Here is a 24878-nt window from a genome sequence, read left to right on the forward strand (position 1 = left end):
CCCACCTTCCTTCCCTACACCTTTCCAGTTGCCCAATCACCCCTCCCCCTGCTCTTACAACTGGAGGATCTGAATGTCAAAAATATCTGAACATAAAATTATATAATCAAAACAGTCACTGGTTGTTAAACCCTATATTTGTTTGTTTTTTTTATTAAAAAAACATAAACATAGATTTCTCCATAGATTCAGAACAATTAATCCTAGTTCTTAAATGATTAGCGAAGTATGGCATATAAAGGTCCATTTTTAAACGTTTTTAAGAAAAGAAATGTGGAGCTTTCAGCAAACTTACGTAGGGAGTGCCATTCATCCTGTCGTATTGTCTTGGTGATGTTGTAGGACAGATTTTTGGGTATTGCAGCTGACGAGTAATGGTACTTGATGTAGGAGCATCTTGCAATTGAACCTGTGTATAAAGTAAACAACAAAATATGGGAAAATATTCAGAATCATATCTACATTAAATCCACTCTGAAAGACTGCTATTCAACTTCAACAGACAGTAGACATGAAGCACTTACACAGTTATTTCTGCTGAGCAGAATCCTTTGGAAATGGTCATCTCCCATTTTAATTTAAAACTTCAACATACTCAAGTAATTATATTGAATAAACAGATTATAATTATAACCAGGGCTGTTTTTAGCCATTTACCAAAACAAGATAAAACAAAACCACACAAAAAATAGTATAGTTGTTTCCTTGAGCCATAACCACACTTAAAAACTCACCAAATTTGGCACTAAAAGTCTGTTGAAAAGTTAAGTGTAGCAGGCTTTGCTGGACAACCAAGGTTTTCACAGTGGCTCCATAAAGTTAGGACAATTCCAAGGGCCACTGGACAACAGGGGGCCCCCCACAAAATATATATATATTTTTTTTAAATTGGGGCCCTGTCAATTACAAAATTAATCATGTTGTGTTTTCTAAAACTGTTTTTAGCAGTAAAAATTTAATGTTACCACTCCCAGACCAAAAAGCACAAGTGTCAATTTGTAATAGTTTTTTCCTACAAGAGAGGAGAGTAGATTGTGTGAGATTATCAACCACAGGGTTTTCCCCAGTGTTCTCTGTTGCTCTGAGCATTTCACTAGCGGAGCAGATTTATTCCTAAAGGATAAGGTTTATAATTGTCCTGTAAACTGTGGGTGTTTTATTTTGCATGGCGCACTGCTGCCATCTGTTGAACTTTTGGGGAACTGCTTTTACTTTTGTGTTAGTTCGGTAGCTAGCTAGTGATAGGACAGATGAACACGTCTGTTATGATCGGCGCATTCCAGGTCGAGTTCGTCGAAGCAAAGCCTGTAAGTTGCTACTTGTACATCAAAACGATATGTTGACGTATGAGAAAGAAGTAACTTGCTTATTGAATTTATGTTTAATTGGTTTTGGAAATACCTGCGGGTGATTTGAGTATGTTCTACATAATTGCTAACTAGCAGGCTGCTAAGTTTTCTTAGGCCGTTATGTAGCATTGCAGCTCATAGCATTCCGAGCTAGCTATTGTATCAGTTGTTATACTTCTAATGTATGAAACTGATGCTCTGAGCTCATCCTGAGTTGTTTGTGTTTTGGCAGTTTCACTCCATTCTACATGAAAAATAAAGGAAGATCTAATTAATCCTGACTCGTGTAAAAGGAGTTTGGCTGATGGTTAGTTTTGGTACAAGACCCCAAAGCGAGACCATTACAATAATAAATAGGTTTATAGTTTATGCATTTAAAGCCAGCAGCGCACGGACCAATCACACAGCTGGCGCCTTTGTGCGTTGCGGATCGCGCGCGCCTCCTTTCACTCCAACTGGACACAGCCTGACCTGTATGGATATTTCCGTCAACTTCCTGTGAGGACTTATGTTTCTTTGGAGACAGAAACAAAGCATTATTTAGTTATGTTTTGATATTCTTCTCATAAAATTTTCATTAACCCTCTGATGCGTAACTGGGTCCTTTTTGACCCGGTGAGGTCATCTTTTTGCAATATCTTTGTAATGAAAAGTTTTCACCACTTCATATTCCAGGTATTCCTCAAGAAACATGTTACTGATATAATGCAATTCAAAATTTTAATTTACTTTTTATACATTTTAAGAAATAGCATGTTTTATGTTACTACCCCATTCAGTGTTGTGGTACTCGAGATCGGTCTTGGTCTCGAGTCCGGTCTTAAGACCGTTTTCTGATGGTCTCGGTCTCGTCTCGGACTCGACCGCATTTGGTCTCGGTCTTGTCTCGGTCTCTGAGGACTCGGCATTTTATTTCAAGACCAGTCGAGACCGCAACTGTGAAAATATCACTAAACGTGCAGCATACTGTCCAGTTTATTTGTTAACATCTTTGTTTTCAGTGGATGCAAAACTCACCGATTAAAATCCAAGCAACTACGCGTTTCTCCCCCTCCCGCTCCCCTCCCCACCTTTCACTCGCGCACGGCGCTGCTCCCTCCTCCCTCCTCCCCCTCCCTTCCCCACCTTTCACTCGCACGCGGCGCTCCAGGACATGCGCAGTGGTTTTGTCTCAGCGGCAGAAAATGTTTGTCTAATCGTCAGTAATATAATAGCGCTGCATAAATAGTAAGAAATCCGATGGCCAGAGCTAACTCAGCAGCGCTTCGTTTTCAGAGACGATGGGGACAACGTCTAACTATTTTCGTCACTTAGAAAAGTAGCTCAAAGAAGGTAAGCTCCGTTAACGTGATGTTAGCAAAGCTAGCTGTACAGAGACACATAAGAATTTGTGATGAAAAAAAGTCACTCTGCCTGAATTATTGTGCGGAGATGTTGACTGACTTGTCGCATATACAGGACAACGCTATGTCCAAAAGTCTGCAATATAGTGATGTGACATTCAGAAACAGTCGATTCTTCTCCACGGCTCTTTACTTATTAGATAGGACTGGAGTGTCACTCACTGAGAGCCGTTGTTCTATCAGATTACCATACACTGTCAGAATAGCATACGTGCAGTGAGTACCATGCCTGCGCATTAAGAAGTCCGACCGTCAGAGGAGTTGTCAGTTCACCATATGCAGCAAGTTATGACGAAAATAAGTCATTAAATTGTTTTCAATTATAACTATATAGATATACATGTGTTGTCATGGTTGCAAAGTGTATTTAAAGCAGGTCTGGCTGCAGCTGGAGTCAGCTACAACACACGCCCGTGTAAAACTCACTTAACCGCTAAGTCAGGATGCCATACAACTGTTAATAACAGATCTACGTCATGATTCTATGTTCCTAGCATACATGCAGTGAGTACCATGCCAGCGCATGCGCTTTAAGAAGTCCGACCGTCAGTGGAGTTGTCAGTTCAGCATATGCAACAAGTTATGACAAAAATAAGTCATTAAATTGTTTATAATATGACATAATATGATAACTAGATAGATATACATGCATTGTCGTGGTTTCAAAGTGTATTTAAAGTAGGTCTGGCTGCAGCTGGATGCCATACAACTGTTAATAACCAAGTGTATGATGATCTACGTCATCATTCTATGTTGCTGATTAAATAAAATCATATGGTAATGACAGCGTATGCATGTCTGAGCTAAGCGTACGACTATCTGACAACGTATGCTGATCTGACAGAACACCCGTTCTTTGTTCTAGTAATGCTCTGTGTACACTGCATCATTGTGTACCATGCCATGTACATACATTTAATTATGTATGTATGTAATTAAATGTACATACATTTAATTATGTACGTTGATATTTAAATTAACAAATAACTAAAACACAAGAACGAAAGAGCACGCAGAGCATGCACATTGCTCTTTGTTTTTGTTCAAAGTGGCAGCTGTAATGTCTCCCATGGTGTCAGACTACCTGGCTTCATGTACTGGGATAGAGAGTGAAAACAGTCACGATGAGCGCCTTCTGTTTGGTTACTTCTTGCTTGTTGCTCCTTGGTCAGTGTTCATAGTTGAGTGTTATTTACCATCAGGGCATTGCCTCAATTGCTATGTTTAATGGTGCAACAGTGGTGGATTCTTATATGAGCAATATGGGCAAATTCCCAGGGTGCTATGTTTTTAGGGATGGCACGAGACCATCACACATTGTAACACAGAAATGGAATATTTAATATTGGTAAAATGTATTAAGTATTTAAAATCTAGGTGTTTTTATGGGAATATGGATCTTTCAGATTATTCTGAGAAGCAATTTCGATCATATTTTACATTTTATTGTGTTATGTAGCGCGGGCCGCTGGTCTTGGTCTTGACTCGGTCTCGACTTTCCTCGGTCTTGGTCTTGACTTGGTCTCGGACCCTAAAAGTCTTGGTCTTGTCTCGGTCTCGATACACTCTGGTCTTGGTCTTGTCTTGGTCTCGGGTTAGGTGGTCTTGAACACAACACTGACCCCATTCTTCCGTGAGTGGGTCCAAAATGACCCACATTCATTTCCTATGGAATTTAATGGGAATCTTTGTTTCTTACCAATTGTTACTGTCAGGAAAACATTTTTTTGTGAACCAAACACACTAAGACCTAAGTGTCACCCCTGAATAATATTATTTTACATTGGAATAACTCTTACTTATAAGTATTATCTTTATTTTTTATTTCACAAATGTGTGTGTCAATCATGAGTACTGTGAGCGTTATTGTCACAAATCAACATATCCTTCTTCAAAGTTAGCCAACCCTCGTTATCTAACCAACTAGCTAACATTACCACCTATACTTTATTGTGCATCTTTATTATTTGTGTGTGTGTGTCTGTGTGTCTGAAACCCTGGATGAGAAAACCAAGAGAGAGTGTGTTGAATGACATGCAGAACCTGTTGATCAATGTATTCAAGGTTCTTTCTTTTATCATCTCAATAAATAAAATAAAAATTCATAGCTATAGACATAAATGCATAAATAAATGAGCCAGAAAAGTATAGAGTGCCTTCTTTGGGTCGGGGAGGATGTCCTGCCCCAAGTGGAGGAGTTCAAGTATCTCAGGATCTTGTTCACCAATGAGGGAAAAATGGAGCAGGAGATCGACAGACGGATTGGTGCAGCATCTGCCGTGAAGCAGGCACTGTACTGATCTGTCGTGGTTAAGAGAGAGCTGAGCCAAAAAGCAAAGTTCTTGATTTACCGGTTGATCTACGTTCCTATCCTTGTCTATGGTCATGAGCGTTGGGTCATGTCCGAAAGGACGAGGTCACGGATACAAGCGGCCAAAATTAGTTTTCCCTGTAGGGTGTCTGGGCTCTCCCTTGGAGAGAGGGTGAGAAGGTCAGATATCCAGGAGAGACTCAGAGTAGAGCCGCTGCTCCTTTATGTCGAGAGAAGGCAGTTGAGGTGACTCGGCATCTGGTTAGGATGCCTCCTGGACACCTCCCTGGTGAGGTGTTCTGACCATGTCCCACCAGGAGGAGGCCCCGGGGAAGACCCAGGACACGCTGACGATGTTTCTCAGCTGGTCTGGGAGTGCCATGGGTTCCCCCAGAGAAGCTGGAACAAGTGGCTGGGGAGAGCGAACTTTGAGCCTCCTTACTTAGGCTGCTGACCCCGCGACCTGACCCCGGATAAACAGAAGATGGATGGATGGGTGGATGGATAAATCATACACATACACACACACGTGTGATACACATAGCATAATAGAATAGAGACAGTAATGTTAGCTAGCTTGATTAGCTAGCTAGTTTCAGGAAATGTGTTCTTTTGCACCCCCTCACATTCCCACACACACACACATAATGGATGTTAGCATTGTCCATTATTGACATTTCATCATTGTTGTTGTAAAATTGCTGCTGTTGTCATTTTGTTTTAAAAATGTTCTACAAATTGTCAGAAATGTTCTACAAATTGTTCTAAAAACGTTTAAAAAAGTGAAAAATTAAAATATTTCAAACATGAAATAATTCTTGTGTGAAATAAAACACAGTAGAAAGTATTATACAAAACATTATTGTGAATCAAAATGACAAAAGTAGCATAAAAACACATTGATTGTAACCTGGGTCAAAAAGGACCCAGTCACGGAAGACTGCATAGTCACTCACTCACGCATCAGTGGGTTAAGGTAGGAATTTAAAACCTACCGTGTTAGCTCTGGTTGCGCAGTTCTATGTGAACCACAGGAATAACTTGTAGTGGCTCTTTCAGAGATTGAAAGAGCCACTAGAATGATTTATCTTTGTGAACGAACAATTATATGCGGCATTTACATCTCAACACACTGCCCAGTGTGTGGCTCTGTATCTGTCTGCGCTGTAAAGTTTTTGTATGCGTTACCGGTTGGTGGGTGCGTTAGTGGTTAATGCATGTGATCTGAAAATCTCGTCCCATAAACTCAAGCAACATTTTCTGGGACTCTTATTAAAAACTCAACAGGCACGAAATGGAAGAGCTACTAAAGCCACTGTTGGTATCTGGGGTGGTGGTGCTTTGTTTTTTTTTGGTTTTTGTTTTCTCCTTTTTCTCCACCAGAGGGCATATGGGATCCATTCTGGAAGGGCGTGACTGACAGTGGCTGTTACCTACGCGCCTGCATGTCGTTTATCATCAAGAGGAGTATAAGAAAGAGGGGCAGCCAACACTTCATCACCAGAGTATTTTGCCAGTAATGGTACTCAACACCATTACTGGTGTGCTCCTTGTGATTTTGTTTCTTGTGAGAAATTCTCTTGTGATTTTTTTGTGTCCTCTTTTCAGGTGATCCATTGTGACTCTGTGACTGATTCCCACTAACAGTCTGAATTCTGGCAGTTAGTGATGGCCAAATGAAGCCTCATGAAGCAGTGAAGCTTCCCAGCCCATTGCTTTGCCCAAAGGTTCATTACTCGGTGGTTCATTCATTTCTCACTAGTTTACATCTGCTGTTGAAACTGTGACAGGCTTGTCACTCAGATAGACATACTCATGTCAAAGTCATGTTTAGTAATGAGAGTCAATAAAATCCTACTTAACTAATCTTTTTTAGTCATTAAAATTATTTGTAGCCAATCCTGGTGTATGTTGACTGTCAGTAGATGTTTTGTCATTGACTGACTTGACAATAGACATTTGTTTTAGTGTATTCGGAGTGCAGTGCTTGTTGGGGCAGACAGTATTCTTTGAGTTTTGATTTGTCTCCTGAAAAACTAAAATTCTTCAAAAATTCTCTTTTTCTTGGCTTCCTAGTTGACTCTCTGATCCCCTATATTTTGACTCATCAGGCCATAATTTTACTCTTCCAACAACTTTAAGTCTGTTTCTGCTGTTCAAGATTGATATATCTTTGCAGAACAAAGAAATATTGGAAATTTGAAGAAGGTGTGACTTTTGGAGGTGAAGGGGTTAATTCTTTTTATTTAAGAATCTTGTGAGAGATCATCTCAAAGTATCCCCAGATGTCAGATGTTTTCTTCTTGCTGGCTCCATGTCAATCAAATTTATTTGTGTAGCACATTTCAGCAACAATGCAGTTTCAAAGTGCTTTACATAATAAAAAAAAAAACACAAAATATACCATATCAATAATTGAGAAAACCGGTAACAAACATTACATTTTGATGAGTGCCATCATCAAAGTCGTTAATACACATGAACTATAAAACGTTTCTTTTATTTCAGCCACTGCTGAAGACAAATACTCCTTTGATGCACGATCAAATTCAATAACCCATGCCATGAATCAGCACGGCTCATCACGCTTTTATTTTGAAAACAGCAGTCATGTGACCCATGCAATGCGAGACATCGTTTGTTGCTAGTCACGTGGTTTTCAGCAAGCCGACACAAGCCTCGAAGTGGGGCTTCATCGGACACACACCCTTTTTACTCGATACACGCCTCGAAGCCTGGCTTCAGGTAGCCCATCACTACTGGCAGTTTCCCTGTGCTCCATTCTTCTCATGACGCCGTGGGCATTACCCACTGGAAGCCCGAGTTCCACTTACCTCCAAGCCGTTGAACCAAACCTCTCTGGATTCCTATGTTGGCTGGCCCCTTACTCCTCTGATCTGAAAGGCAGAACTGTTACCTGTCTGCCCTCCACCGTGATCTCTCTTCCGTCGCTGTTCCCCGCCGACTCACAGCCTACCTACCTTTGTTGAACGCCACCCCGGTAACCTCAGTATTTTCCTCCATCCAAATAAGCTCTCTCGCCGATTCACAATTTTAATCCTTCCCATCTTCAAAACTCACCTTCTGCTTCTCTCCATCCAGCGTTCCCGATTCCAGAAGCCGCAAGCTCTTGGATCTGCAGTTTTGATTATTGTTTCGTTTTTATTTATTTATTTATTTTTATTAAACATATTTAACTGACTTCCTGTTCTCTGTCTCGTGTTCTGCATGTGCGTCAGAAAAATACAACCCACTATGACAGCCACATTATCAGCATTATATTTCATGCATGAATTATGTTCCTGTAAGTCAGGATTTTTTCAAAAGTGTTTTTGGTTTACTTAGGGCATAAAACTAAGGTGGGAATTTTTTTTTGTGTAAATTTTAGAAGTTTCAGACTTCTAAAAATCAAGGGTATCTTGTGTGAAAATGTGCAAAGCACCCAGATTGCAAACATCACATTGGATCCAGATGTATTTCGTTTTGTCTGTGGGCTGGATCATTGCATGTTGATATTTTTGGCTGCAGTGACATAAGCCCAGTGTTCTCCAGACCTTAGCCTGATCTCATGGAGTGTCTTAGACCGATGGTGTCCAAAGTCGGTCCTCGAGAACCAGCATCCTGCATGTGTTAGTTCTCTCTCTACTTCAATACACCTGGATCAAATGGTGGCTCATTAGAAGACCTAAGGAGAAATGCTGAGGAGGAAGCTACTACCACCAGGCAAAGAATTAGAACATGCAGGATGCTGGCCCTCAAGGTCCAAATTTGGACACCACTGCCTTAGAGATGGGATGGCACTGGCACTCTTAAGCGTGTCTGAATGCAACCCTCATTTATTAGTAGACAAGCTACAGATTCCTTGAAATGTAAAAGATTCACCTTCTCCAAGAAGTGAAAAAACACTAAGTATGATGTCAAGATGAAGACCTGGCTCTGATGATCTATATATTCTTGACCTTGGGTATCTGAGGTATGACATGATTCCATACTTATTATTGGAAATGTCTTCACTTCCTGATCTGTTAAGGCCAGAATTTAATTTATTTTTTGGAATGCATACAGGTTTGTAATCTGTAAGTTTTGCATTTCCAGTTATTTCATGTCCCTCAACATCTTGATTTACCTCAGTGATCAAAGGTTCTTCATCATCCTCATCTCCACTGTCACTGTTGCTACCATTGGCCAGTAACGTATAAAAACTTTACTTCTTAATGGCATCAATAGATATCAAGTTAAGAACTAAAATATGTTGGTTTATTTACAGTCAAAATATTTTCTGGAAATGTTGCATATTATAGATCTATAGTCTTAGTATTGATATCAATACCTGTCAAAATATTGTCACTGGTGCATGCCGTCCACTTCAGTGGATAGGTGATCAGTATTAATTTTCTCCAAATTCAAAACTGTTATTTAGAAAATACATCAGTAGTATTAGTCTTTAGGGGTTTCTTGATGTCACAATATTTTTTTTTTACCTGCAAGAGTTTTACAAGGTAGGAGTGGGGACTGGATATTCCCAAATTAGTCTGATACGTTTCCGGCTGTCCGCCATATTGGATTTAACAAAAATAATTCTTGCACTTGCAATAGATGGACAGTAGTTGGTAGTTTATTGCCTGATGCACTAGTGCCCATTTTAGTGGTCTGTGTGCATTTACAACATAAAAATCCACAAGAAACACAAGAAAATGGCTTTTAGATAGCTGTCCACTGCCTTCTCCTTGACAGAAACTGTTTTGATGAGTGGCATGACTGATTTGTGTGCAGACCTATTGGGAATCCCAATTTGCAGATGGTTGTAAGAAAAAACACACATGAAACATTTTAATATTGGAAGGAATTTGTGGTGGAGTCATTGTGCCACATTTTCTAAATAGTTGTATAAAACGCCTGGGAAATTGCACACAATTTAATATGAAACATGTATTTAAATTTGTTTTTTGCAACATTTTTACACATGTTTTTAAAATGTACACTATAAATGATCATTATATGTTAGAAAAATGATTTGTTCAATATTTTTGTGAATTTTATATTAAAAATATCAATATTTTTTTCTACTCGGATTTTGTTTTTAGTGTGATTTTTGGTCCACTGTGATAATGCATTTTGTCAAAATGAAACAAACACTGTAAAATTATACATTTGAGGTTGTGCTGAAAATAATGATACCAAATAAGGCAATGTAAATACTTTTTATGGTGAAAATATAAGGATAAATTCAAATTTAGACCAAAATGGCCGTTTAGACCCCAGACTCCTAATTTATGTACCCTGAAACAATTAAATCAAATTTGTTAGCATTGATATTCTCAGTAAATAAATGTTACATTTATATATCTGTATATCTCATTTTTATATATTAACATTTATGGGGCCCCTGAAGCCCTTGGGGGCCTGATGGAGCTGCTGACTTAATTTGGATTAAACAGAAGTGCAAATAATTGATATTAATTTTAAATGTAATTTTTAATTTGCTGTTTTTAAGACCAGTTGTGTCAGGGCGCATTGCTGTACAAATTAGTGTGGTAAATTTATGCCATCACTGAAGCGCCGCCCACTCTGAGAAAATGTGCCTCCTTGTGGTCGGATGAGGGAACAGCGCGAGAGTTTTGACTATGGCAAAGGGTGGCAACGCGTCAGGTCCTCCGTTTGTCATGAGGCCGGAGCGGCGCTGAGTTGCAAGGGCCATTAGAGGCTGTTTGCAGCTTTAATTATGCTTTGATATTCTTCTCATTAAATTTTCTTTAAACTTTCTAATTCCATTGTTATATTCCATGTAATTTTTATTACATGGCTTCTGTAATGACAAAAAAGATTATAGACTGACTGACTGACTGGTGAGAAATGTGACTTCTTTTTTTCTCTTGTTGCCATGGTGAATCACGTTATCTGATGAAGGCTTCTTCTATACTCACACTCATGCTTAACTTAGGGGTAACTTGACTCAGAATTGAGTCACCTAGTAGATATCTCCTGTTCTGAAACTGAAAACCCTGATTATCACAAAGCCGGGTAGGTTTATTAAGAGATAACCCAGTACTTGACAATAAAACAAACAAACAAACAAACAAAACAAATTGCAAAAAAAAAAAGCAATACTGAACACTGTGACAACTGTTTGCAATATCAGCAACAACCACCACAGGACAGGATGTTAAGGCAGCATAACTACATAATGACTAATATTGTATAGCTACACCAGAAGATTCAAATTGCTCATGTAATGGAATTGAAAAAAATGAAGACAAGTCTCCAAACTTTGAAATGGAATTTTATGAACAAAGATAAAATTCCATTTCAGAAGCAATTTTCATTGAAGATGTAACCTGCAATTAGTCAAGGACTTTTATTTTTGCGGGCCCACTTCCTGTGTTGCCCCAAACTCTGCCAACTTATTCAAAACCTCACCTCCAGCGCACAGTTTGCATTGATATTGAGTTTAAAATGAAATTGATCAAATTGGGATGTAGATACACTTAAGTTGATATTGCACAGTATATTTATTTTTCTTGATTGATATTTTGAAAGTGCACTTGACTTAAACTTTGATTTAAATTTTGACTTCATCTTTGATTTCAACTTTTCAACTTTAAATTGATTAGTTTGAAATATGATTGATATTCTTTTTGTTTTACTTTATTTAAATTATTGTTAATTTAACTTGATTGAAATGTTTAGTATAATTATTAGGAGTTTAATAATTGCATTTGCATTTAATATTTATTTCCTTTGAGTGTTTGTACATGATGATTGTTTTTTGATAAAATACTTAATAGGTTTTCTGGCCTTTTAGGTCGGGGTTTTTTCCCTGATGGATTAGATCCTCTTCTGGATCTAAGGACGGCGAGCTAAAGAAAAGGACAAGAACTTTATGATCTTGGGATTGATTTATTTTGAGTCAATTTGTCTCTCATTGTGCATTTTAATTGTTTTTTTCAAATCACTAATATATACACCAAAACTAAAACTACGGATTCCTGTCTTCATTCACTCCTCAGGCTCCTTAAAAGAACCATCTTCTGATGCTGCCCTTGTAGTCTATGACATTGTAGTCTATGACATTGTAGTCTATGACATTGTAGTCTATGTCTTGCCCATAACTGTTACAAAGACAATGAAGAAACCATAATAATTAATGAGAATGACACTTTAATTGCCGAAAATAAAGAAAACAAAAAAACTGAGGTTAAAGAAGACATGGAAGTATGTCTACTTCCTTTTTTTTTAGCCTTTCTTCACATTTCAGCCTTTCTGAAATGTAGAGAAAAAACATGCCCTGCTCATGTTCCAAACTTAAACATCTGTGTAGCACAGTTTTCAATTAATGTCAAGATGTCTCGTATTCATTTTTGATCTCAAACCCAAATGTTTGCAGTCTACAGTCAAAATAAACAGATTTGCTTCACTGTTCACATCATTTAAGAGGGGATACACTGATATTCACAAATTTGTACACATTTAATGTCTTGCCAAATAACAGAGGGGACAGTAGAGTATAACTTACAAACTTCTAGTTGTCAAACAATTAAACTTAACATTGATTCACAGCCACCATAAACCCTGATTTAATCAGATATGTTTTTGTAAATAGACAAACAATTTTTTATGTTGGGTAATCTTGAGAAGAAACTTCAGCTGGCATTCTTGACCTGTTTCTCTTGTGCCCCCACCTTATAAGGCAGAGGTTCCCAAACTGTGGGGCGCGCCCCCTAAGTGGGGGTAGAAATAGTTTGGAAACCACTAGGGGGGCCCAGAAGAAAAAATTTGGGAACCACTGTTATAAGGCATGGCCTCATTTAGGTGACCCACTTCAAATGGCTCCATCCATTCCCTCTGCTCAAACACCCAGACTACAGATGCTACAGCAATATTGATGCTGTAGCATCAAATCGCCGGTTTAGAAGGGTCAATATCACACATCTGGATCACACTGTATGAACTGACACTAGCTGTTGGAATTGTTTTACACACACACACACACGCACGCACACACACACACACACCTACCTTGGAGTGCATTTGCATAGTAGACTTCTTGGTTTCCTGTATCTTAGTTTCCATAAAATGTTGCCACTCCAGCATGCATCCAGAGCACAGCTCATAGAAACCATGTAAACAACAAAGGCCCGATTTGTGCAATTTGTCTGCACCGTGTATCCCACACCTGCTATTCCCATACCTTGTTCTCTTTGAATAAGGAATGATGAGATAAAAAACTTTCATTTTATCATACCAGATGATGCAGGTCATGAGAGTGTCCAAAAGAACACTCCTCCTGTCATGTTAACTGTGTTTCCATTACAAATGTGTGCAAATCTTTGTGTATGTTGTTAGTGTCAAAAAACACAATTTCACAGTTGTGGTGTTTCCATTAGATAAGAATTTAAATTAAATAAGCTTGTATATGGGATAAGTTACTAATAGTCATGCCAGCAATGGCTGAAAATGGTTACATAATTCAGTCTTGACACTAGTGCTCAAGACTGAATCAGCCATCAGAGGAGACGTCTGCATCTTATTCAGGCATTGAAGCGACAAGCTCCTTATACTTAGGAGTGGGTATGTAGGCAACAGTTTGGGGAAAATGACAATATTATCACAACAATTTCTGGGACAATTAATCGGCCAGCAAAATTTGCTATTGTGACAGGCCTAAACACAGCTACTGTCAGTCCAATCACCTTCCTCCGGGACAGCAGATCCAACAGTATCTAATGCCATTTCACCAAGGCTACTGAATTCAACCCTTCCATTAAAAATGAATAGGGAGATGGATCTCATCTTCTATATCTTTATAAATTACTTGGAAAATTAAATTAATTTAACTAATTTTTACTAGTTACAGATATCAATTTGTAATTTATTATAAAATAAACTTCCAACATGTTTCACAGATTAGTCCTCCAAATCTGTGCACAGTGAGACAGCAGGAGCCAACCTAAGACAGCCCTGAGCAAAATGCTAACCCAAGTGTTCATCACAGAGTTGACCCACATGAAGAACGCCTGCAGTTTCTTTCACAATCTGCTCTCTGATCTTTGGAAGAAGCTTTGATGCTACCACACAGAAAGTCCTCAGCTCTCACTCTGTAGACAATAGGATGTGACAGCTGTGGAGTAGTGTGGAGTGGCACCCTTTTCAGTTTTATCTGCTTTCAAAAACTGTCTTAGTTCTGCATTGTTTTCTTTTTTTTACCTGGATGCTTGGTTGTCTGCTGTAAAATGTATTGTTTTGAAGTGAGTGTACTGAAAAATTAAAAGCTCTTTTCAATCTTGGTCCTTGTATATTCATGCAGTTAGTCTTTTTGTTTGAAACAAGAAATGAAAAAACAAAAACACACTACCTTTTTGTTATTTTTTTGTTTAATAAGCCAAAACAAAAACTTGGATAACAAAATGTTATCCAATTTTCAATGGTTCAAGCCCGCATCCTGTCCGTCTCCAATGACGGGCAAGACATCTTGCTTGCCTTGCCCGCTAGTGGTGGTTGGACGCCAGTGTATGCAGCCTAGCCTTTGTCAGACTGTGGCTATATTACAGTAGCTTGCCACCATCAACGTATGAATGTGTGCATGAATGAGAATGACTGAATGTGGTGTGAACTGTTTTGGAGTCCTCTGGACTTGATAAAGGGCTATAAAAATACGGGAGACTTTTCATGAATGGACGGATTCTAAAAGAAATATGTAAGAAGTACCTGTTTCTGAAATTGTGGAATTTGTTGCTGAAATTATGAATTGCTTAATTAAAGGGAAGCTGTTTTCAAGTGCCTCAAAGCTTCAATAACGCTTTTTTTTACCACGTTATTCAACATTGACATCGGCATCATTCTACTGAACTGCAAATTGCTTTTTTTTTTTTTTTTTTAAATAAAATGCCTATGAAGATTATGTAGTGAGAAGAACTCATATGGACAAATATGTTGGAATCCTGAAAAGTCCACAATGATCTCTGAAATATCTCAAAACTGACAAAAGTAATAATAAATAGGTAGGTTGACCCTTTTAGACCCCCTTTGACTTGGCCCTCTCTATGGAGTCTAAAAAGGAGCTTTTTAGACACTTTTCCTGTTTTCCCTGCTATTATTCTTCCCCAGCCACCTCACATTCATGTCATTAGTTAAACCAGAAGTTCTCAAACTGTGGGGCGCGCCCCCTAGGGGGGGCGCCGTGTCATTGCAGGGGGGGCGCGGGAAGCCGTCTGGATGAAAAAAAAACAAAACATGAACACTGTATGCGCTGGGTTTTTACCTTAGAATGGCCAACTCTCTGTTATTCCTATGTCAATTTGATACAGTAGAGGCTTCCACACTTCCCATATTTGTGTCCTCTGTCACTTTTATCAGCAGTTAAAACTGTTTAATCCGTTGTTAACATGTTGTAAGCTGTTTTTCCGAGCCGCCTTTAAACGCAACATGAGCGCTACGACGCTCGCGCTGGGTTTCCACCTATGAAGGAGACCTGCTGCTGCTGGGCGGAGCTACGTAGGTTTGTGTTAGAATCACGGCAGCAAACCAGCAAAACGCAAAGAACTTTTCACAGTTTTTCCCTCCAAACTAACCGACTGAGTTGAGTAAAGCTGTTGGATGCAGGTAATGTTAGCTAAAAGATGACTAGCTAATATCAATACAGAACCTTAAGCTTAACAAGTACCTTGTAGGCTACCGATGTTGGTGTCTATTTTCAGCTACGTACATTCATTTTGCCCCCAAAAAGTCGATGTCACCCTCCCCGTCACATGCGTCGTTTCAACCAGACAGCCATTTGTAATCCATAGTGGGGGGTGCAGAAAATGTTTGGAAACCACTGAGTTAAACCATGGTACTCATTCAACTCATGAACTCTCCCTTCTGCTGAAGCCCTCTTAGCTCTTTCACTTCCTCACTAGATTATTTTTGTTTTCTTGCATGTTCATCAATTTGAGTTCACGTTTTCTTTGTTGAAATACTACTAGCATGACATTAAGTTAGATCAAGTTACCTTATTTAGCTTGTTGTTGACATGGTTCAGTTTTTATACAAATAAAAAAAATTGCATCAAAGATTCACTTCTCTGAGTGCAAAACAAATGCCCCCTGAAACCATATGAAAATGGTCAAAAATTGAAAACTTGAGAATGTTAATTGTCTTTTAAAGTTCCAGTTTTTAAGGGATCCAAGATTAGTTGAACATGTTGGCCTAAATGTGGTAATAATTTTCCTATTAACTAAAACAACGCTATTTGTGATATGCCAAAACTCATAATTACTTCAAAAAATGTATATCTTTTGTTATATTTTTCATCTATAGAGGTCGCCATCTTTTCACCTGCTGGGTTGATGATGCTGTTGAGTCCATTCTGTAATAGGAATCTACAGCGTAAACACAGGAAGGCTAACTTTACCTGAGTTGTTGTTTATCATGTTGTGTTTGACTGGCGTAATTTTACAAAATGTCATACTGCGTAACTGTTGGATGTAATTTAAAAAAAAGAGCAAGGTGAGTTTGGTTCGCTTCCCATCTTGAAAACGAAAAGAGCACAGTGGGAGAGAATGGAACATAACTTCCAAAGGACCTATTTGTACCCTCAACAGCTGTTAACAGACCGAAACAGAGCTATAGAAATACTTACCAGATCACACAGCTCGACCAGAAGTATGTGTCATTCATTGTTTCATTTAAGAAGTTGAAAATGGCAACATTAGCAAAACATCAGCTCCTATGGTCAACTCCATTTGGTCGCCCTCATCTCCATTACCTCTTGTGATTTCTACATTACCATTGATTTCAACATGTTCTGGTTCAATTTTAAGAGGCTTAGAGACGTTACTCATTGCTGTACCCTTGAATCCATTGCAGTGTGAACAACATGGCATTTGTGTGACAATATATTGAATTAAAAAATATCAAAATTGAACAACCTACAGTATTATTACTGTATTGTTTTACATCTGAAATAAATATTTCTCAAATAAAATCTATTGTTACTGTAGCTGAGTTAATTTTAATTTTTTTTAGTTTTTTGATGAACCTTCTCAAAACACCTTGTTGAATTTACATGATTGCTGTCACCTTTGCACTTTTTTCTGTTTTATACTGTTTTATTTTGGATCCTAATGTGGCCCCAAATCCATCCCCATAATTGTTTTTCCTTGGTTTTTGAATTGTATTTTATTTTGGTGGAGAAGCTTTTATTTTCTTGTTTCCTGTCTCCGTGTCACATCCTGTGTGTTCCCGCTGCCCTCCTCAGTTCGTGCCAAGCTGCGCTGTGGAGAGGTAAGCGCACAGAGTTGTCTTCTGCTTGTACATTAAAATATTAAAAATGTAAAAAGAAAAAGTATGCTGTTCAACTCATAAGTTGTAAATAGTTGGTTAACTTTCTGATGTTTAGCACAGCACTGTTCTGGGTATTTAATTCCCACGTTTTTTGCATTTATTCAGTTTACCGTGCCAACATGGCTATTTTATTTTTGTTCTTTTGGATGGTAAAGGTGTGTGTGGGAGAGCCAGAGCCAGGAGCTGCTGCTGAATATGTTTTTGTTCTAAACAGGTATGTGAATTATTTCAAAATGTTATCTGGTTGTTAAATGTATGTATTTTGTATATTTTTATATTACTGTGTAAAATTGTAACCTCTGGGCAGATTATTTCTGTTTCAGTTTTATTTTAATTGTTTTGTATGAATGCAGATTTTATTTTATTATTATTTTTGAACTTTAGATGATTTTAACCCATTCCTGTGAGTTCGCGCCAAGCTGCGCTGTGGAGAGGTGTGTGTGGGAGAGCCAGAGCCAGGAGCTGCTGCTGAATATGTTTTTGTTCTAAACAGGAATAAATCAATGCAAATCCTGGTTCCTGTCGTGATCCATTCTACACCTGTTACATTACAACTATCATGGATCCCTTAAAGCAGTGGTCCCCAAACTTTTTCCTGTGAGGGCCACATAACTTTTCCCTTCTCTGGTGGGGGGCCAGAAATTGTTGAGGGGGGGAGTAGCCCTACCCACATGGGCAAAAACCATGAGTGAAACGGTCACTGGGACTAACTAGTATATATTCCATTGAGGGAATGTAACTTTAACATATTATTTTCTCATATGTTAACATAAAGGCTCGTTTTGAAGTATAAGTTGCTACTTACAGGCATTGCTTCGAAGAATTCAACCTGGAATGCGGCGTTCATCTGCTCTACCGCTAGCAAACAACCGTACTGATTTAAATAACATAAAAGTCAAGCAGTTCCCTAAAAGTCCAACAGATGGCAGCAATGCACCATGCAAAACAAAACACCCACAGTTTACAGGACACACTTCCTGCTAAAGAGCCCCCTGGTGGTTGAAGAAAAATCCACATATAAACCGGAAAATACAATAAATGAAAAAAAATCTGAACGCTCACTGGCATAGACATAATATAAGGATAGACGCCTCATGGACCGCTCTCGCCTATTGTCGCTGACGAGATTTAGGGCGGCCATCTTGGAGCGGTACTCCACTCCACTCAGCGTTATGTGTTTATCAGCACAGTGACGTATCAGCGGATTTAATCGATCATAACACACTTTTTTGTTACTGTAAACCATATTCAAACATCTATCAAAGCAACATTTATAAACAATTGTATTTTTTAAGTATGTTTTTCATACATAGTTCATCATATTTAAATATGCTTAGTGGCTATAACAATAGAATAGGAATGGAATATTCTGATATCGATGTATGAATAGTATATTACAAAGCACACACCCGTTCATAATTTATTTAATAATTTATTTAGTAATATCAATACATATTTTATATAACTATACAAACACTAATAAATAAAGATTAATAATGGCACAAATAAATAATGATTAATACTGAATTATATATATATATATATATATATATATATATATATATATATATATATATATATATATATATACACACACACATGTTTAGTGATTCTTGAGAATAGGGACAAAACAGGTCCTATGGATAAAGCATGAAATTTGAATAAAATATACACAAAATATATTTTTTTCAAATATCTAACTAAACTAACCTGGGTCATGTGAGCACAACAATGTATATTTTTCTTTTTTTTGCTGATTATTTTTTTATTTTAAACATTGTAGTCGGTGGGTGATGCCTGTAAAAGCCCTTGTCCAGGAGCAGAACTCAATACATTCTTATAGTTTAAAACAATTAAAGAAATACTAAAATTATATATTATGACAATTAAGTATAAGTAGTCATATAAATAATTATAAAAGTATCGATAAATTGAATTAAAAATAATTTTTAGATATTTTCCAACTCCGTTGAAATTTGTCCTTAGTTTTTGTCAACACCGTCAGAAATGAAAAGAATGTAAAAAAATCAGGCATTATTGGGGGGCACCAGAACTTCTGAGGACCCCATGACGTTGTCTTTTCTCTTCCTTTGCTAGGAGGGCTAGTTAGCTCCGGTTAGCTTAAGTTATTCTTTAGTTTTTTCTTCTGTTTTATTCCTAAGTTGTTTGTCACAACCATGATGTGTCAACTCCAAAACTGACAATTTACAAAACTTTGATGAAATTTTGCGAAATAAAAGCTTAATTTTGGTATAATGTAAATATTTCATGGACCTGAGGAGCTACAATATGGCCTCCTTCAGAATAACATCATATAAATTGAGGTAGTTTGGCATTTCGTCAACTCCGTCAGAGTTTTTCTGACTCTTTCAGTGAAATTGTTGTCAAATCTCACTTAATTGTGCAACTAATTCATTTTAATGTATTTTACATGAATTGCATTACTTCACATGTACCAAGTTTTTCATTTTACTCACTAGTTTGTCACCACCTTCAGTTCTGTGTCAACTCCGTCATGCACTGTCAACTCCATCAGATGGACTTTTTCTTGTTTTTTGTTTTAAATAATATTTATTTTATTTCTTGAGAAGCATTTGTCTGTAAATTGAGTAAAAATATCACTAATGGGGTATTTTAAAAATCATTTTAGATTTATTTTTGTCAGATGGTGATGACAAAGTTTTGGGTCAGGTCGATTAAAAATGTAATTTTTTTAAAAAAATTCGCAACTGGGAGCCTGTACCTTAGCATCTTCATATTTTCTAAACATTATTTGTCATATTTGCATACATAAGGTTGAGAAATAATTTAAAAAAAATATGGGAAAATTAAAACCCATTTTGTCCCTATTCTCAAGAATCACTGTATATATGTTTTTCAGCCGCGAGTCCAAAATCCGATGTGAGATTCATTCGTGCTGCAGTGAATCTTCTTCCTCACATCGTGTCTTTAGGAAATTTTCAAAACAAAAACGGAAGATTTAGGATGTATCTTACGTTTGACAGAGTGAAAGAATATAAATAATAGTCTTTACCACCTGTGTAAACTTTGCCGGTGAATGTTATAACACATAATATAAGTTTTATAATATGTGCTATATTGTTTCATTTCTAATATAGGCCCTTGTGTCAGATAATCTAAGTCAATGTTAGAGAATAATTATTTTTTTTAGATTTACGGAATCTCAGTTGCTGAACCCGTATTACACCAAGCACTGTAGCTAATATTAGCTGGTATCTCGCCGGTGGACATAAATACAGTAAAGTAATATTCTAATCACAATATATACACAATAATATGTCCATCTTACTTGTGAAATGTTGTCTGTGGAGCCCTCACATCAATAATCCATCGACCAGAACAACAATATCCCTCAGTGCTGAGGCATCTTCTGCTGTTTTGATTGAGCAAAGTAGGAGGGTATACCGCTCCAAGATGGCCGCCGTATTTCCTGCGCCGGAGCGGTCCATGAGGCGTCTATGCTTATATTATGTCTATGCTCACTGGTATAGAGCTTTGGAGCTGACGTCACAGCGTGTGACGTTTACGTCGCTCGGCGCCATGTTTGCAGCCCACAGACCAAAACTAACTAGTCAGAACACCGGTGTTTTCATTGTATTACCGACCGCAGCAAAGTTGTTTTGCAAATTGGTTACTGGATATTCGCCCTCCGCGGAGTAAGGGACGTTCAGCTCAAGGTTGATCCGATGTATGAACGCCAATTTCGGCCAGCTGTTCTCTACCGATGCCTCCTGAAGCGCTCGGAGGTGCAGATACCGTCAATTTCCGAACCCTCCTGTAAATAAATGCTTTGTCTTGTGACCAACTAATACAAAACGTGGTAGTTCATGTTATTAAACGAGGCACACTATCCTCCATAGTCATACTTCATATTCGATATTTTAAATATTAAATGTTATCTTCAATAGCTTCCAAATCGTGTCCCCCATTAACTCAAAATCTATGTGAAATCGTTCTACTAGACTGTATAAATGAGGCACACTCATCTTTATTTCATTTGCACATATATATATATATTCTTGAGAATAGGGACAAAATGGGTTTTAATTTTCCCATATTTTTTTTTTATTATTTCTCAACCTTATGTATGCAAATATGACAAATAATGTTTAGAAAATATGAAGATGCTAAGGTACAGGCTCCCAGTTGCGAATTTTTTAAAAAAAAAAAATTACATTTTTAATCGACCTGACCCAATACTTTGTCATCACCATCTGACAAAAATAAATCTAAAATAATTTTTAAAATACCCCATTAGTGATATTTTTACTCAATTTACAGACAAATGCTTCTCAAGAAATAAAATAAATATTATTTAAAACAAAAAACAAGAAAAAGTCCATCTGATGGAGTTGACAGTGCATGACGGAGTTGACACAGAACTGAAGGTGGTGACAAACTAGTGAATAAAATGAAAAACTTGGTACATGTGAAGTAATGCAATTCATGTAAATACATTAAAATGAATTAATTGCACAATTAAGTGAGATTTGACAACAATTTCACTGAAAGAGTCAGAAAAACTCTGACGGAGTTGATGAAATGCCAAACTACCTCAATTTATATGATGTTATTCTGAAGGAGGCCATATTGTAGCTCGTCAGGTCCATGAAATATTTACATTATACCAAAATTAAGCTTTTATTTCGCAAAATTTCATCAAAGTTTTGTAAACTGTCAGTTATGGAGTTGACACATCATGGTTGTGACAAACAACTTAGGAATAAAACAGAAGAAAAAACTAAAGAATAACTTAAGCTAACCGGAGCTAACTAGCCCTCCTAGCAAAGGAAGAGAAAAGACAACGTCATGGGGTCCTCAGAAGTTCTGGTGCCCCCCAATAATGCCTGATTTTTTTACATTCTTTTCATTTCTGACGGTGTTGACAAAAACTAAGGACAAATTTCAACGGAGTTGGAAAATATCTAAAAATTATTTTTAATTCAATTTATCGATACTTTTATAATTATTTATATGACTACTTATACTTAATTGTCATAATATATAATTTTAGTATTTCTTTAATTGTTTTAAACTATAAGAATGTATTGAGTTCTGCTCCTGGACAAGGGCTTTACAGGCATCATCCACCGACTACAATGTTTAAAATAAAAAAATATTCAGCAAAAAAAAGAAAAATATACATTGTTGTGCTCACATGACCCAGGTTAGTTTAGTTAGATATTTGAAAAAAATATATTTTGTGTATATTTTATTCAAATTTCATGCTTTATCCATAGGACCTGTTTTGTCCCTATTCTCAAGAATCACTGTATATATATATATTAGCTATTTCTTTAGTAATTTTCTCAATAGCTTCTAGTTCTTATGACCCATTAACTCAAAATCTGTGAAATTATTCTACTATAGATGAGGCATATTTGTATTCCATTTTGACCCTTTTTATTTTTAAACCAATTTCTATTTTTTAAAAAAAATATATTTTTAAAGTTCATAAAATATATTACCTCAGATGATAAGAACATTTGTAACCTGTAATGTTCAATTACATAAAATTCTAAGACTGGATCTATTTCATTACATGTTTACTTACCTGAAACATGTTAAATACAATATCTATTAAAGTGTGATCCATTTCATAAAATTTACTTGTCACCTTCATTGTTTAATTACACATTAAATTTTTTAAGATGGGCTTTTTCATCTGGTTAGTGTCATGATGTGATGTGGAGGTGGACACAAACACAGCAGGCAGTGGTCATCTTTATGAAGATATTATTTTAATGAACTAAACAAACTAAATCCAAAATCCTGGTAAAACAAGGAAATCCGAAACACAATAAAAGAGGAGACAACGGATAACAAAGGTAACGTGAAGATCTAAACCAGTGTTTCTCAACGCTGGTCCTCACCGACCCCCTGTCCTGCATGTTTTAGTTGTTTCCCTTCTGCCACACACCTGAATTGTATCTCTGGGTGATTAACAGGCTTCTGCAGTACTTGATGGTCATGCAATCATTTGCATCAGCTGTTCTGAAATAGAGGCACATCTAAAACATGCAGAGCAGGGGGCATAAGGACCAGAGTTGAGAAACACTGATCTAAAAACAAAGAAAAAAAGCCTTTTTAGTATTACTAATAATACTACCTTTAATAATATCACATTTTTACTTTAAATGTAATTAATTTCTTCACATGTTTACATGCAACTTGAAGTGCTTGAATCAAATGTTTTATGAATGTTTACCACAAGAAATTATTGAATGAGAGAAAACAGCCACTTCCAACATATTTCTGCAGCCTTGCTGAGCTCCTCTCCTGAGAGACAGCAGGCGCAAATCGTGACACCGCACCTACTACTGGCACTTCCGGTGGCAGGTGTGACACCTGCCACAAGTGCCACTGCTTTCGGGACTAGCTGCCAGAGTTGCCACTGCGTTCGGCTGACCTCGGCACCTCTTACTGGCACTTCCGCTGACACCTGCCACAAGTGCCACTGCGTTCGGGACTAGCTGCCAGAGTTGCCACTGCGTTCGGCTGACTTCGGCTGACCTCGGCACCTCGTACTGGCACTTCCGCTGACACCTGCCACAAGTGCCACTGCCTTCGGGACTAGCTGCCAGAGTTGCCACTGCGTTCGGCTGACTTCGGCTGACCTCGGCACCTCGTACTGGCACTTCATCTGACACCTGCCATTAGTGCCACTGTTTTCGGGTCTAGCTGTCAGTGTTGCCACTGACTTCGGCTGACTTCGGCACCTTCCAAGGGTTGCCACGACCTCATACTGGCACCTCCCACGCCTCACAGACCGCTCTCGCCTATTTTTGCTGACGAGATTTAGGGCGGCCATCTTATAGCGTTCGACCGCTCCACTCAGCGTTATATGTTTAACAGGCACAATGACGTATTTGAACATTTAATCTTTCATAACACGCTGTTTTGTTACTGGAAACCTTATACATGCAGCCATATTTATAAACAGTTGTATTTTTAAAGTATTTTTAATTGTATTATACATACTTCAGCATATTTAAATATGCTTAGTGGGGAAAACAATAGAATAGAAATAGAATATTCTTTGGTGACAGCTTCTGTGTCAGATTTAATATGAATGAATTTATAATTAATGAAAATAATGGTGGATCTGGCACAAAGTATTGCATTTCCTCTTAAGTATTCTGTTCCCTTAAAAAAAGCAAATATGCCCTTGTCTATTTTTTATACAGTCTCAAATTTCAGTTTCCAATAAACAGCCTCAGTGAAAACATGTTGACAGCTGCCATAAGCTGTCACTTGTGCCACCTTACCACTGGGTAAGGTGACACAAGTAAGGTGGCCCCATGGCCACCTTACTTGTGTCACCTTACCCAGTTAGTGCCACAGGCTGCTAACCTCATTCTCTATCTATGAATAACTTTAGATCAAACAAATAGAAATAAAATATATCTTAATTACAACATAATTCTCATACATATTTAAATATACAGCCGGTGTTCAGACTTAAACAGAGAA

General features: G+C 37.6%; 1 protein-coding gene and 1 long non-coding RNA gene across 2 annotated transcripts in view; one reads left to right on the forward strand and one right to left on the reverse strand.

The window, feature by feature from the left end:
• Positions 1-24878, reverse strand: part of tmem178bb (transmembrane protein 178Bb) — an 83328-nt gene that overhangs the window by 13025 nt on the left and 45425 nt on the right. The window contains exon 2 of the mRNA XM_088002994.1: positions 296-409. Within this exon, the coding sequence (XP_087859120.1) occupies positions 296-409 (114 nt within the window). The remainder of the gene's footprint in view (positions 1-295; positions 410-24878) is intronic.
• Positions 17047-17898, forward strand: LOC148152576 (uncharacterized). The gene is made up of 2 exons (XR_015762079.1): positions 17047-17598; positions 17769-17898. It is a non-coding gene; the product is annotated as an uncharacterized LOC148152576 (long non-coding RNA).

The sequence above is a fragment of the Poecilia mexicana genome, unplaced genomic scaffold, assembly GCF_051168715.1.
Source record: "Poecilia mexicana isolate PSO_F unplaced genomic scaffold, ASM5116871v1 scaffold_23, whole genome shotgun sequence".
Classification (NCBI taxonomy): domain Eukaryota; kingdom Metazoa; phylum Chordata; class Actinopteri; order Cyprinodontiformes; family Poeciliidae; genus Poecilia; species Poecilia mexicana.